This window comes from Amphiprion ocellaris, chromosome 9 (genome assembly GCF_022539595.1).
Source record: "Amphiprion ocellaris isolate individual 3 ecotype Okinawa chromosome 9, ASM2253959v1, whole genome shotgun sequence".
Classification (NCBI taxonomy): domain Eukaryota; kingdom Metazoa; phylum Chordata; class Actinopteri; family Pomacentridae; genus Amphiprion; species Amphiprion ocellaris.
Window position 1 is genome coordinate 29222296 of NC_072774.1, and position 15606 is coordinate 29237901.

General features: G+C 40.0%; 1 protein-coding gene and 1 long non-coding RNA gene across 2 annotated transcripts; one reads left to right on the forward strand and one right to left on the reverse strand.

Annotated features, from left to right (window-relative positions):
• Window positions 1-884: 884 nt before the first annotated feature.
• On the forward strand, window positions 885-6980 carry LOC118469926 (uncharacterized). The gene is made up of 3 exons (XR_004846912.2): window positions 885-1192; window positions 3645-5058; window positions 6844-6980. It is a non-coding gene; the product is annotated as an uncharacterized LOC118469926 (long non-coding RNA).
• On the reverse strand, window positions 4041-7855 carry LOC111564770 (riboflavin transporter 2-like). The gene is made up of 3 exons (XM_023264562.3): window positions 6837-7855; window positions 5636-5759; window positions 4041-4847 (listed from the first exon to the last, which is right to left on the reverse strand). Exons 1-3 carry the CDS (start codon window positions 7853-7855, stop codon window positions 4635-4637), a joined length of 1356 nt encoding a protein of 451 aa, XP_023120330.1. The 3' UTR covers window positions 4041-4634.
• Between the last annotated feature and the right edge of the window lie 7751 nt (window positions 7856-15606).

The following is a 15606-nucleotide window of genomic DNA, read 5'->3' on the forward strand; positions in this document are numbered from 1 at the left end:
TTCTCTGTTGCTGAGTGGTGGCAGCGTCCTGCACAGAGTGGAATGCAGCTTTGCATGCAGCGCTGGACATCCTTCTGCTGCCTCTGTCAGTGTGTTGGTCCATTGTAGTCAAGTAGTGTTCAAGTGTTTTAGTCCTCAGTGCTTGAGAAAAGTGCTCGGTTGTGTTCTGGGAAGCTCTTGGAATCACTGTGTTTGTCTGAAGAAAGACGACAGATTCATGTTTCAGAACGACATATAAGACGTATTAAGATGTTCTGACGTCCTGATGTGCTGTGACCGTGATGTGGTGTGACATGTCGGCCTTCGATGCTGTTGCTCAGCAACAGGACACACACTGCAGAACGTTCTCCAACTGTAGCACTTGGTTAGCTCTAAGCTAATTGTCGGGAAAAAAAAAAAAACTTCTTCTAAACAAGCAATAACCCGATCGTCACCTCTTTCCGTAGGTTTGGGTGATTTGTTTCAATCATACAGATCTGACAAGATTTTCTTTACTGTCTTAATAAATCAACAATTCATAAAGCGCATTTCGATCAATGCTCTGCTGACATATTTTTAACGGTTTTGATGTTCCGTAAGCTAATGTTATTGTCCTCCACGTTACACTCCTCTGGTAAAATAAATGAACGAATCCCGTTCATTTTTTTGTCTGCGTCGTTTCTTATCCAAAATATAAATGCTATAGCACACTGATGAAGGTTTATATAGTAGGAGTCTTTATTACGGGTTTACGTCAGGTAAAAACACTGTATTTAATTCTAAGAAAATAAAGGTTTTGTTTATAAAACAGAAAGAGGGAATTTGCTATGTGTAGGCGGTGGTTCAATCATGTGTACAGTTGTGCAGAAAGACGTGCAGAAGAGGAAGAGGAAACCAAAAACTGCTGATCATTAAAGAAGCTACGTTGGTACTTGAAGGCAGCACAACTGCAGCGTCAACCAATAAATAAAAGCTTTCAGTCGACAGAAGCAGCAGCAGCAGTGTGGGGAAAACTGCTTTACACTCAGTGCTTTTAACCACCGGAATATGTGAAAATACATTTAACCGCGCTGCTGTTGTTAGTATGACGAATAAAACTACACTAAAGTTTTGGAAAAGGTTCAAATTCCAAACCACGTCAATTCATCTGTCGTGGCAGCCACAGGAGTCTCTGTCTGGACACAAAGAAACCGAGGAAGATTTAAAACATCAGGTGAGAGCTCCTCTAATGGCCCCTGAAACTTCCACGTTTTATATTACCTATTTAATCCCCACGTCTTCTTAATGCGGCTGCTGCAGTTTCAGTTAGCATTAGCTAAGTAGTTAGCTTCAAGCTGCTTCAACTGCTAGCTTTAGTTAGCCAAACTCAGCTGCGCAGTGTGAAATGAGTATCTTTTCAGGACCTTAGGTTTGTTTGTTTGTTTACGTTTTTAGCTGAGCATTAATTTCCCTACTGCCGACCCAATCAGTGTAATCACCTCTGAGTCTCCTTGTAGTTTGTTGGTCGAGTTATGTGCTACTTCCAGTTTCCATTTAGATATCGTGTATTTAAAATTAGCCTGTTGTTTAATGTCCTGCAGCCATAATAGCCAGCTGACATACTAACATCACCCGATCTAACAGTTCATTCTTCACCCCATTAAAGCTGCTAAACAGATCCAAGCTCCGTGCTCATCTATAAAATGTATACTTTGTCTGGTTCTGTGGATTTCTCTGCAGTGAACTCACACAGTGCGTGCTCTGAAGCGATATTAACAACACTGAGATTTCTTTTAACATTGTGCTTCCTGGTGGATCATTTCTTTGCCGAATTTACTGAAAGACCTAAATGTAAATACTAACGTGTGTTCAGCCTTGTTGGTGGCAATACTATTTAAGAATAAGGACAGTATTCTCAAATTTAGCATTTTTGAAATGAAGTATGCTGTGTTTATCTTAAAAGAAGAGAGTCACTCCTGAATCTGTCAAGACAGTATTTTTTCACACTTGCTTGCAGCTTTAAAAATTCTTATTTTAAGATGCAGTCCATTACATATTACAGTTTTTCTCAGTCGCTTTGGTATATTTCTCGAATCACCCTCGACAGTGAGTGCATTTCTCAAAACAATTCGTACAAATAGAAAAACACCATGGATTACCTGCAAAAGCCAGTCTCTTGCTCAAAATCCTTAGTTCAGCTCTCAAAAGTAAATATCAATGAACATGTCAGTGGCATCAGAATGACCAGTCCTTGTGTCATTGTGTGGATAATACAGTCAAATTGATTAGTCATGTTGTCATTATAACAGTGTACTCGGGAGGGATGTTTTGATGTAAACTATGGCTAAAATTTTGATGACAATTATTGTAAATTGTAAGTTACACCTTAGTGTATGTGGGAGATTGATTGCAAGAGACTGGACAAGATTCACATTTACGCTTTTACTGTTTATATTGTAATCTGTTGACAGACCACGTCATTGTGATACAGAAAGGAAAACAGTGCTGCATAGCACAAAGAAAGAAAAACAAAAGTAGAAATGTGAACATAGGACAATCTCCTTAGGGAAAACTGTACATGCAGGGCTGTAGGAATTATAGTACAGTCTTCCTACACCTGATGTTCCTGTCTGTTGGGACACAAATTCTCATCCACATCACGAATATCTTCTCTTGTGTCTTTGAGCAATTTCAGAAAACCCAAACCCTTCACACATTTCCCTTCATAGAGAAAGTCCAGATTCACTTGGGAGCAATTTACCAATTCAGGACAGATTTAGAAAAAAAAAGTCTAATGGAAATATATAGAAAAATATTTGGCATATTTTGACAACTTGTTCAACCATTTTGCATGTAAAGACTTAATGCGATGAACTAATGCCTAAATGTTGTGGAGGGTGAGACTATTCAAAAGAGACCCATGATAATACATTTTGATCAGCATGACATAAGCAGTTGATAATGTAGGAAACAGCAGAGAATTGAACACAATCATTTGCGTAGATGTCCCAAAGCATTTGCAACTTGTTCAAAGAAATGAGAAACTGCATTTTTTGATGTGCACAAGTGACACAATGATGTGAAGATTGAACAAGTAGTTTTGAGAATTTAAATTCTGATCTGAGAAATGTACCAAAGTGACTGAGAAAAACTGTTAACAACCCGTTGGTAGCCTGCACATTTTTAAAACCAACACTAGATGTCACTGTGTGATTGAAAGATCATCACCAGGAACTGAAGGCGAACAAGTAGTTTTGAGAATTTCAATTCTGATCTGAGAAATGTACCAAAGCGACTGAGAAAAACTGTAAACATTGGACATCCTCCTTCAACAATCTTTTAGTTTCAGAAAGATTGATTTGCATCTTCAAACACCATTTAAAATATAGACTGTGACTATTAATGTAGACAAATAGTTGTTTTTCGTTGTTTCTGATGTTCTTCTCCATTCTTGTGTACATACATACACAACTTTTTTTTTGACTGGCAGTCTGTGTGTGTGTGTGTGTGTGTGTGTGTGTGTGTGTGTATATATATATATATATATATATATATATATATATATATATATATACATACACACTGCCAGTCAAAAAAAAAGTTGCACACTGTAGTATTTCATTTGATCGCCGTGGCATCGTTTCGATAATCTTCTGCAATGTCACAGCATTTATTTCTGTCCACAGATGCCTGATCCACTCATTCACAATGTGATCCCCATGAATCCTGGCATCGTGATCTTACAACATGACCATGCCACCAGGGAAGAAAAACTCCATTGATGGAAAGACCTGGTCATTCAGTATATTCATTTTGTATTGGAAATGAAAGAGCCAATTTTGACTTCCTTTCTTTCGCAAAGTATATAATTTCCTTAAAGTCACAATAAAGACACAACAGAAAACATGTATGAAAGCTTTACCTATTTGTATGTCATATCAGTATTTAATATTAACCTTGCCCTGGTACATTTTACCCCATGTACTCTTTTCCATGCCTCCTGCCGGCCCTTACCTTACTAACTGCACCAACTGGGTAAGAATACGAGTATATGTTGGATGATTTGCAACACAATACATAAATTTATAGGCAACAATAAAACAAATTTTATTTGGTATTATTGAACAGTAACTACAGCAACATATACAGTACAAAGCAAGTTGTTTAAACAACACTGGACACAAAGAAAGCACAAATCTCTGTTTCTATAGAATTAAGGCACATTTTAAAGCCAAAAGTACCATTAGTTCTTATAAAAGCAACATCAGTCGATCATAGTTTTACAATATGTTAAAAGTTCAAGTAAAATGAGGTCTGAGCTTTAAGCTCTAAATTGATAAGGAATTGTAACATGTTCAGTGTTAAAATACTATCACACTTTAGTATTTTGTGGTCTAAAACACTGGCAATGTATATGCAGATATTTTTTCAGCTTTGCGTGGAGCCCATTTCATAAGTCAATAAATACAGTAATCTGTATAAACCATACGTTTGTATATATAAATATAAAAAAACAAAACAAGGATTGATACAGTTATAAATGATCACATTTAACCTCTCAGAAAACAAGATACTAGATGTAAAACTCATGACCGCAATAAGTTCAGTGCTACTAAAATAGCGTAATTTACGTTTGGATTTTGAACAGCAGTGTTTAACAGTAACATATTTACTGTCTATGTTGGACACTTGGTGTTACAAGCGTCACCTGACTTGAAAAGTCCATAGACACTGACCAGCGGGAACATGGAGATAGCACCGAGCATGGAGCCCAGCTGCACTACAGCTCCACACCACACAAGGGCGCTGTGGCCCTCATCCCTCAGAATCACTCCAATGATGACCTTCACGTAGGAAAGGGACAGGACAAAGAGGATCCAGGCCAGCACCTGTACCAGAGAAGAGGTCAATATTGTGCATGAAACGACATTCGGTCCTGGTGTACAGAAATAAATACGACTGCAAAGTGTCCTAGTCTGACCTCAACATGTTAACCGACTCAGTGGCTTTCAGTTCTATGCAGCATGAAGTAGTTGGAAAAGGAAGTTTTAAAATCCAAACAATCACTAAATCAGTTCATCGGGTATTTCATTCTCTCAGGTTGGTACTGCCACTTATTAACTCATTATTTAAACAATGTTTTTTTTCTCTCTCTCTTTGGTAGTGCTTCATGAATATCCTTCATTGTTTTATTCTGTGTTCTATTTTTAAAATGTCTGAAAGCAGTTTTGTTCACACTATTTTACTGTTCAGTACTTTGTGCTACACTAACACCCACCATTCAAACATATCCTAAAATATATTACTGTCAATATATCTCTCACTGCTCTGTGTTACATTATGCATTTGGAAATACAATCAAGGAAAAAAAAGTTATTTAAAAAAAGGGGGGAGCCCATTAACTTTTATAGCAGTTACATTGCAGCATATTGTTTGAATCAGGTCATACAGAACTGAGTTGACTTGACTTGATCCTAAAAGCTGCCAATCACAGTACACTCCCATATCAGAAGTCTTACAAGCAGTAAGTGAATTTGACAGGTGGTTGGTACATTCATTCTTTCATAAGGTGCAGTACTATTTACAAGATAAAGCACAACATGAAAAATGTGTCTTATGTGTAGAACTATATATGTATAAGAGGCTGAGTAAAATGTTTTAGATGAAAGAGTCTTACTATGACTACAGTTCCAGAAGTACTGTAGACCAGCAAAGGACAGGGACTCAGAGAAGCCATAGCCATGATGTAGGCTCCAAATCCAGTCCCAAACACGGTCAAGAAACCCATGAACAAAAGAGACCTGGAAACAAAGTCAATACATAGCTTAAAATTGAGCCTTTTCTGTTAGGTCGCACCAGTTGACATGAAAAACACTAATGTGGTACCTTAAATGTATTTACGTGTCATGCCATTTTTGACTGTCTTTCCATTGGAACAGACACAAAAATTTTTTGCAAGTGCATCTCATTAAATAATGACTGGGACTAGGGCTGGGCGATAAATCGATTTTATCGATTAATTCGACTTTGTATTTAATGTCGATTTGTTATAATGAAAATCGATTTTGTCATCAACATCCGTCACCAACGCCTTCCCGCTGGGCTCCCGTAGTTCAGAGTGCGCCCCCCTCCCCCCCGCGCTCGATACACAAACAACATGGCGGCGAGCGGTGCAGCTCTAAAGTAAAGACGCGTGTCCACTAGATGCTATTTTCCCGCACGGCAACGCACCGCATCTGAAAATCGCACGGACGGCGGGCGATCACTAGCGGACCACAACATGGTCACATGACAGTGCTAAGCAACAGCAGGCCGCTACGTGGTCACAGGACCGAGCTTTCAGCTGGACAGTCCTGCAGACAAGTCGGATGAACAGAGAGGCTCGGCTGCAAACTTTCCCTTTTATTTCAAACACGTCACCGAAAAGTATTTTTGAAAGCATTTGCGGCTAGAAATAATCTGTGCAGCAGCTGAATCTGTCCTCGTTTTAGGTCACCGACGCCGAGTTTAGAAGTTTGAGGTCAGTTTCATGATGTGTGGAATCTCTGCACGCCACATCCAATTTGCATAAAGTAGAAGTCAGTCTACTTTATGCAAATGAGCTGCGGCCCTTTCCAGGTAAACATACCGGATCGCAGCAGGAAACGCACCACAACATGACCAGCATGCGGCGCATTTCCAGCTGCAATCCGGTGTGTTTACCTGGAGAGAGCCGCAGCTCATTTGCATTAAGTAGACTGGACTCCGGTGTGAGGAGATTAGGTAGGGGGTAAAAAAAAAACGGATAAATCGTGAATCGGGATTTTTTGTGAAAAAAATTGGAGATTTTTTTTTAGGCCATATCGCCCAGCCCTAACTGGGACATTTCTCTCTCTCACCTTACAGGCACAAACATGGCAATGAAGCAGGCCACAGGGTTGGCAACAGCAGCCATGGTAGCAGCTAGATGGTAGGCCTTGTTCCCGTAAGGCAGACAGGAGTAGGACTGCACTGAGGGCAGCACTGCGTTGGTCAGAGCATTGACCCAAGCCAGTACAACGAAGATGAACATCACCTCCAAGCTGCTGTATGTCCCCCTCCCAAAAGAGCTCCTGGGTTCTCTCCTGACAGACTCCAGGGGGCTGATCATCGGCTTCTGCTCTGGTGTCTGGGCATGCAGAGACAATCCCTGTTCTCTCTTCTCACGTTCCAGATCCCCTCCAAAGTACCGGTCATTGTTTCTCTCCCGAGCGACTGCTGGGTGGTAGTTGAGTAGGATAAAGGCTACCAGGCACACGACCATCATGACACTGAGGAACACGAAGAAGACCTGGGCAGAGAATTTAGCCGGCTGGTAGACGGCGTCGAGCTTTCCACTGTCAACCATACTGGAATTGTTACTAGACAAAGTAGCATTTTGACAGTGGACGACACCAACACCTTGAATCAGAGCTACCAGCGCAGGCACCAGACCACTGAGGCCTTCACCTGCGAAATATGTGGTGAGATATTGTGAACGCAGCCTCATCATGAAAGGAAGGAAGGTAACAGATGAGGTGCAGTCCACCACAGACAGCAGGAAGCTTAACATCAGCAGAGGCACACTGTGCAAAGAACCCGCAACAGTCACTGTGTGCCTCCAGAAGAAAGCCAGCAGGAATGTAGCAACAATACCCAACCCCACAATGCAGTAGATGACCGGCCGCTCGTCCAGCGCCCCTGGGCGGAAGCGGTGCATCAGAGTGATGAAGAGAGGACCTATGTTGGCCATTTGGATGAGGACTGTGAGGTAGGAGGGAAGGTGCCATCTTTCTGGGATCTCAGGTACGATCAGGGGCAGCTCAACCCACATCCCGTTGATGGCCACCCAGGAGCCCATCCCGAACAGACACGCCAGCACATGAGTCAGCAGCGACATGATGGTGGAAGCAGGAATGAGGTAAAGAAGGCAATGTAGATGTATCAATCTGAAACATAATAACACAGGCAAGTTTTTGATTAGTGGAATTTGAAGAATCAGAATTTATTCTGATTTGTATAGCTCCGTTGTGAACAGTGTACCTCAGTGTCACGTCAGCCTATTCGTTTTATCCGATCTGTTACAATATTTCCATTTGCTGCGTTACTGCTTAGTCATGCACCAGTCATCCAACAAAAAATTTGCAATGTTTGCATTTGCGGTATTATTGCTTAGTCATGCACCAGTTATCTGATAATAATTTGATTATAGATTCTATTCTTCTTTCAGGGTGTTCTATTTGATAGGTTTCATATCCCAGACACTTGATTTTTATTTATCGCAAAAACAGTAACATTTAAATTAATTATTTTAAAGTTAAAACAGTGGCTAAAGCAGCTTCAACCCAAAAATATACCTACTGGACTTCTAGACTAAGATCTTGAAGCATCTTGAATATAGAGGGTCTACATGTTTACAATGCAGTGAGGCTGTTTACAGTGGTGCTTTGAGCTACATGTGAGCATGTAACTGCTCAACTCAATAATAGTAGCATGGTAATGTTTAGCAGGTACAAAGTTTATCATATTATGTGTAACATTTACTTATTGGCACAGCTATAGCATCAGTTTGGCAGGCATTTAGTCATAAAGTTTTGAACAGGTATTTAAGAAATTTCAATTTATTCTGAGGGCAACAATAATTGCTGTGCAACGTTTCAGAACAATCAATTTATGCATAAAAATGCAGTAAATACAAAGACATGGATGATTTGAAATCGGGACAGCAGATAAAGGAGACATACTTGAACACAATCAGTCATTTATTTTCAAAAAAATCTCAATAGATACTATATTTTTGTGTGTGAAAAAGTCTCAAATGCTGCTTTGCCACCACTGTTACAAATAAGTTCTTGTAGGTGTTTTGCCACCTGACTCTCAGCTTGCTAAAATTTTTGAGCATTCTTCTATGCAAAATTCTCTTAGTGGCAGATTGAGGGTTTTCTTGCATGCACTGCCCATTGCAAATCCTACCTCATAATTTCAATGGAATTCAATTCTTAGCTATGACAAGAGCTTTTCACAACCTTCCAGTTCTACTTTGAAGTCATTCCTTATTGGATTTGTTAATATGTTCTGGATCATTATCCTGTTGAAAGGTTTACATCTGATTCAGCTTTATCCTCAGATGCTCTCACATTATTCACTTACTAATATGATTCAGACTTCATAGTTGAATGAATTCAGTCAATTCAAAGACGCCCAATCCCCAAGGCAGCAAAGCAACCTCAAGCCATAACATTTCCACCATCATGCCTCATATTCAGTATGAGGTTCTTCTCCTACAAAGCTGTCCTTGGTCTGCAGCGGATATCTCTACTGCTGCTGTGGCCACACAACTCCAGCTTTTATTCATCGTTGGATGGCAAAAAAAAAATATTTTTCTTGGCACACTTCCCATGCATCTCAAATTTGTGTCTTTCTGATTTAAAGTACATGCACTTTGACACAAACAGCTGAGCTGCCTGAAGATCCTGTGAAAACATAAATGATTTGGGGTTCTTGGAGAATTCTTTTTACGTCAGATGGTCAGCTCTCGAGAGCAACTTGCTAGGGTGACCAATTCTTGACAAATTAGTAGTGGCTTTAATCCCTTGCCAGACACACAGGCATTTGGAAACTTTTTTTCTTTTTTTTTTGTCTGAAGGCCTCAGAGAGCTCTTTAAATTTTGGTATGATAGCACACTTCAAAAGCAAACACAAGAGCATTGTACGTGTCAGATGGGTTCAATCTGTCAGTACATAAAGATGTTCTTGTCACTGGCAACTAACTTGGAACCCCCAATCCTAATTTTAATGACTTGAAGGTTTCATGAATGAAAATGTCTTGTTTTTGTCTGTTTTTTTAATATCTTTTTTAAATTATGAGAATGACTGCAAAGTATATATTTGTGTCTTTTGTTTGAATATATCACTGTTAATAATGAGCACTATTTCAAAGAAGATCAAATGTTTCCTTGTTCAGATACCATATGGGAGAAAAGCCAACAATTTTAGTGGGAAATATGGAGAAATAGCAAATTAAATGACAATGACGAATCCTTGACCCTTACAGTTAGGGGATTCAGTAGGTTTGTTACACTGTGGGGAACATTTTGCTGGCATGACTTTTCCCTGTAAGAGGTAAAGGTCACTGCATAAGTTCTTCAGACTTTACTATATGACGACACACTTATATGGTGATGGGAGTCATCTCTTCCAGGGTGACAATGTCCCTATGGGTGCAAGGTGTCATTGAATGGTTTGATGAATGTGGAAGTGATATCAATCATAAGCTATGGCCTTCACATTGACCAGATCTTCTCACAGTTTAACATCAATGAGATAGTTTGTACCAACGTGCTCCACACCGCTCTCCACCACTATCACCAAAACACCCAACAAAGGAATACCTTTGGAAGAATGGTGTTACAGAAAGGTTTTTTTGTGTCGGTGTGCACCAAAGTGGAAAGAAAACAACTTAATTGCATTTTGCTTGAGTGTAAAAGCATGTGTATTCATGGGTTGGTATGACCTTCCGAGTCTCTGCCTTTCTGTACTTCCTTTTCCATCCCTCTCACGTGCTGCCTGGCAATGGATACCTGACCTTTCACACACTGACACACTGCTCCCATAAAAAGCCCCCTGCCCTTACGATATAAACAAACACATTAAAGGGATACGATTATTAAGCAGTGGAATCAAACCACATACTTATTTTGATGGCAAAGTAAATTAGGATGGTCTGTTGACTTTCAAAGGCACTGTGTCAAGTAAACTTCTCAGTGGCAAAAAAACTTTCTACATGATTGAAAAACATTAATTCCAAAGCTTTAGTTGTAGTCCGTTGATGAAAGAGATTTAGTTAATGTAGAAGTTGAGCGAAAATATACATCAAAACACAATAAGCATCTTGTATTGATGTCATAAAAATGAAATCAGTCATGTGAGACTAATATTGAGAAAACAGGAAGAATTAGTGACTGTGACGTCAGATTACCGGTCTAGAACGCCCTGATCCTCACGATCTAAAATCTACACTTGATCGACTTGGTATCATGTGGTCCCTTCGCATAATAAGAGAGGCAGATGGACTACAGCACAGAGCAGATGGAGTGAAAGATTTTAGGTTCTGGGTTTACGGATAGCCCAGCAAACCAACTAACCTTACTTCCTTTGTACATCAGTTCGATGCTGTTATAAGGTAACAGAATCCATCATCTTACCTCGTTGATAACACAAGAAGAGACGCCTCTCCTCTGACCTCCCTCTTTTGAAAAACCTTCACTCCATTGTAGCCACCGTTACATCTGCTGTTACATATGTGTGTGTGCGTGTACTCCCTCCCCCTACTTTTCTTAACCACGCACACACACCCAGGCTTATCTTCTGCTTCCGTGTCTGTGCTGCACTTGACAGGGCAGGAACTGCACAGGCGCACATGCCCTCTACCGTCATGACACTCCCATCGTCACTCCATTGAAGGGTGGTTTCGAAATCCACCAGCCATGTGCTCTCTGTGTTTCTGGGAGCTCAGCAATAGGATAAAAGAGGGGGAAGGGGGTGGACACAATGAGAATAACTCCTCCTTTTCCTGTTTCCTTCCCCCAATCAGCATACGACCTTGTGGTCTGCCCTGCTTTAAACACACAGGCAGCAGAGTGAGTGAGAGGATTGAGGAATGAAGCTGCTTTTGGCTTCACGCTCAATAGTTATATATTATAGCTAATAAACACCACAGCTGGAGTTTCCCTCACTTGTCTACTCCTGCCTCTCTTTATTTCTCATAGCTTCACTGTGCCAGCAGTTATCTTATACCAACCACCTTGTTGTGTGTAGGTCTGCATGGTTTCACAATTACAGCTGGTGTGAATACAATTAGTCAACTGACAAACCAGCCTGTCAAGTTCGACTAGTCAAACATGACATTGCAGTTTAGATTTTCAGTTTAAGTCGGCTTTAATGGTGGCGTGCCCAACATAAGATGGTATTTTTTTTAGTCAGAAGATGCCAAATGAGTGAGTCAGAGTTTTACATTTTCACTCAGACACATCTGACATATAGTCATTCAGTGAAGCAGTAGTTTCACCTCAGAGGTGTTACTCTAACTACAACTGTGACCTAAAAATATGCTGAAAATCAGCAGAGCTGCTCAGTAAAATGGATGTTGGGATGGAAACAGGTGGTTTGCTAGAGTTTTGTCCATAATGTAACAGTTACACAACCATCATTATTTTTCTTAGTAACTACTTTTCAATCTGATCTTTTATCCTTTTAGGAGCTCACACAGTCACACAGTAGTCAAAACTGTGTTTTTTCAAGGTCTTCAGCTGCAAGTTGGAGGTTGGCATTTCACTTTCAAGGCAAGACTGAGACTGTAGAAGCAATGATACAGTATCTCTTAAAAGTATTCACCAGTCTTGGAAAGTTCCCTCCATTTTTCCTTTTCAGCGTTGAATCATGGTCATTTTAATTAGGCTTTTTGACAAGATTTTACAAACAAATATTCTTTAATGTCAAAGTGAAAACTGATTTCTACAAAGTAACGTCAATTAATTAAAAACGTAAATTAGCAACTGCATTAAAATTCTCCCCCTTTAAAGTGACTTGCCTAATTGAACACAGGTGCAAACAGTTGATGCTAGAAGTTACAAAGTTAGTGAAATCATGTCAGTGCAGTGAATGTGTCTTGAATGCAGTATAGAGACACCTATATCTGCAAGGTCCATTCACTGGTAAATCAGTACTTCTGGCTATGACTACACCATAAGGACAAAAGAACACTTCAACAGTCAGGGGATGCAAAGACAATTCTAAAGTCACTGAATACCTCTTGGAGTACAGTTACAGCCATAATAAAGAAAAAGAAGCCGATGGTGGAGGCCACCAAGACACCCATGATTCCCTTGAAGACGTTGTAATCTTTAGCTGCGATGAGATGTGAGAAACTGTGCAACTGCTGCTTATTCTTCACCGGTCAAAGCTTTACGAAAAAGATGCAAAGAAAGCCACTGTTACAAAAAGCTCATGTTAAATCAGAAAACTTGAATCCTAAGGCCAGTAACCTCCTAAATTAATTAAATTCATTAATTAACTATCAGAGAATTACTGGACCAGCTCTTCATCTAATGGGTCCGGTTCCTGCAGCCCAGTGGGATTTCACCCAGGTGGGATCTGAGGAACGTTTAAGCTGGTATTCGAGGAAAATTCACCTAGCTGCTCACTGCTTTCATCCAAACGTCTAACCCGCTACCTCTGATAACTAATTTATCTGAGTAGCCACTTTTGAATGGTCAAATTAACTACCAGTCACATCTGTGGGAGACTCTGAGGGCACCTGACAAAAGGTTCTTTGATCTGATGAGATCAAAATTGAGCTTTTTGGCTAGCAGAGTAGAAGCTCTGTTTTGAGCAGTTTTGCAAAGAATCCGCAAAACCTCAGTGCTTTAACTGTGGCCAAAGGTGCATCTAGTGCATCTAGTAAATGCTGACTTGGGATGAAAACGTACGCAATCACTTATTTTACATTTAATATTTTGAATTAATGGATATTACTTTGTAGAAATCTGTTTTCACTTCACTTGAGTCTTTTTCTGTAAATTCTTTTTCAGAAAAAACAAATTAACCATAATTCAATGTTAAAAAAGCAACAAAGGGAGAAAACATCCAAGGGAGGTAAATGATTTTTTAAAACACTGCATGCAGTAGACACCTACAAAGCCGTCTATAAAGTTTTTTCAAGATTCTCCTCTTGTTCAACATGTTACAAACCTGTGACTGAAACTGACCTAATGTTGCCCTTATGCTACCACAAAATGACACACCTTCAAATCAATGAGAATCAAGTTGTTTAGCTAATGCAATGTAAGAAGATTGCCTAACAATATCAAATTTGTTAATGTGATTTGACAGGTGAACAGGCATCAGATTAGAGCACTTGCTGAAGTCCTGTTAAAAATGTGACCACTTCTTGGAAAATCTACTAAAACTTTGTTTAAAATTGTGCATTGTAAAATCATCGAACTCAAAACAAAAGCATCTGCACTTAATTCAGAATTTTAAAGTGAAATCTATTATTCGATCGTCATTCTAAATTACACAAGACATCACCTACCTGCTTGTGGGAAAGGGTGTCAGCTTTGAGAGGTTACACAAGTGCAGCGTTGCTCAGGGTTACTCTGCTCAGATGTGTAGCAGTGCAGTGGCCTTCTGATCTTACTCTCTGAGAGTGTGCATGCAGTGAGTTGAGGGCTTTGTACTTGTAGCCTGTAGTCTGGATCTCTGAATCTGTGTCATGTGACTGCGGAGGGCTGAGCTAGGGGTTCAGTTTGGTAACCAAAGTCCTTAGCAGTAAAAGTAGGTGGATGAAGGGAATGAGGACAGTGGGAGGAAAGAAAGGGGAGAGGAGGGATGAAGGAAAGGAGGCTTAAATGATGGGGTGATGAGAGGAGGAGAAGAGACAGATGAAATCCTACTTGGGCATGAAGGTACTTGGCCATTTGGGTATGCAAATGCAGACAGCCTAGCCAACCAGAAGATGACTTTGGACAGCTTTCTGAGTGGGTGTTTGGTCAGGGTCAGTCTGGCTTTTGTTCAGCACAAATTCCTGCTCAAATGAAAGACCCCCGTTGAGCACTAACTTCACTGGATGGCATTTCATTCGAGTGCCCTTGCACCCACCTTTGCACCAACTGGCACTACATGTTCCTTTCTAAGTCATAACAAAATTCTTGACAATGGCTTGGCTCATAATAATGGTATGAAGCAAATTACTTTTGATACAGTGAATGAAAATGATTCCTGGATGTGGGATTAAGGCAACTGTTGTGTTACTAATGACTTTAAATATCAATTAAATCTCTGTTCTTACCTGTCCCAGCAATGTTTCTCTAATTCCTACAAGAAAACAAGTTTTTCTCTCATTCTGTTTGGCTGGTTAAAAATCAGATTCCAGACTATGCTGCGTGTTTCCTCAATGGATCAGTCGCTAAAGCTGTGATCATATTCCCATACGAATGTACGCATTGACAGCTGTGGACACTGTGCATGTGACACTATGCATGCAAGATGTTGTTATACTCCTTTTCTAATGCACTGGAGTCTGCCTTGAGGATGTTGTACACATTGTGAGGGGATCTAAACCATTTTACACGTCTATTGTTCAGCTTAGATTTAATCTCCTCATTACATGACCTCTTTTCTCCGACTAACCTTGCCTAATCTAAAAAAATAAAAAATCCCTTCTAGTTAAATATGTGCTCATTATTGTGAGCCAAAGATACCAATGTCCAGTCACAGGATGTAAGTGTTGTTTGGAAAAACACTTGAGGACGGTGCATAGAGAGCACTCTGGTGACCTGGAGTTATGGCGAATATTTGTGTAGAAGCACAATACTCTGCTTTCTTTCTCCAAACTGCTGTGGCTCCGTGTTTAAACAAATATGTCTGTGTTTTTGGTACTGTGTGAACTATGCAAGTGAGTCTGAAAGAATCACTTGTTAGACATCAACAGGAGGGCAGAATGAGCTGGGGATCTGCAGATGAAATTTCTACCACTGAGAATCTATCATTAACCCTTTAGAACCCAGCGTAGCGCCGGCGCTACGTTTTGCATATTGATTTTTGATTGGCTGTAGATTTTAAACCAGATAAGATAGATCGATAATTCTTTTT

Excerpts from the sequence above, each read along its gene's own strand:
- LOC111564770 (XM_023264562.3), bottom strand. The coding sequence starts at position 7,855 with ATGTCGCTGCTGACTCATGTGCTGGCGTGTCTGTTCGGGATGGGCTCC. Across the intron at positions 5,760-6,836 it reads GCCATGTTTGTGCCTGTAAG|GTCTCTTTTGTTCATGGGTT; the intron begins GTGAGAGAGAGA and ends CTTTGTTTCCAG. Across the intron at positions 4,848-5,635 it reads CTTCTGGAACTGTAGTCATA|GTGCTGGCCTGGATCCTCTT; the intron begins GTAAGACTCTTT and ends TCTCTGGTACAG.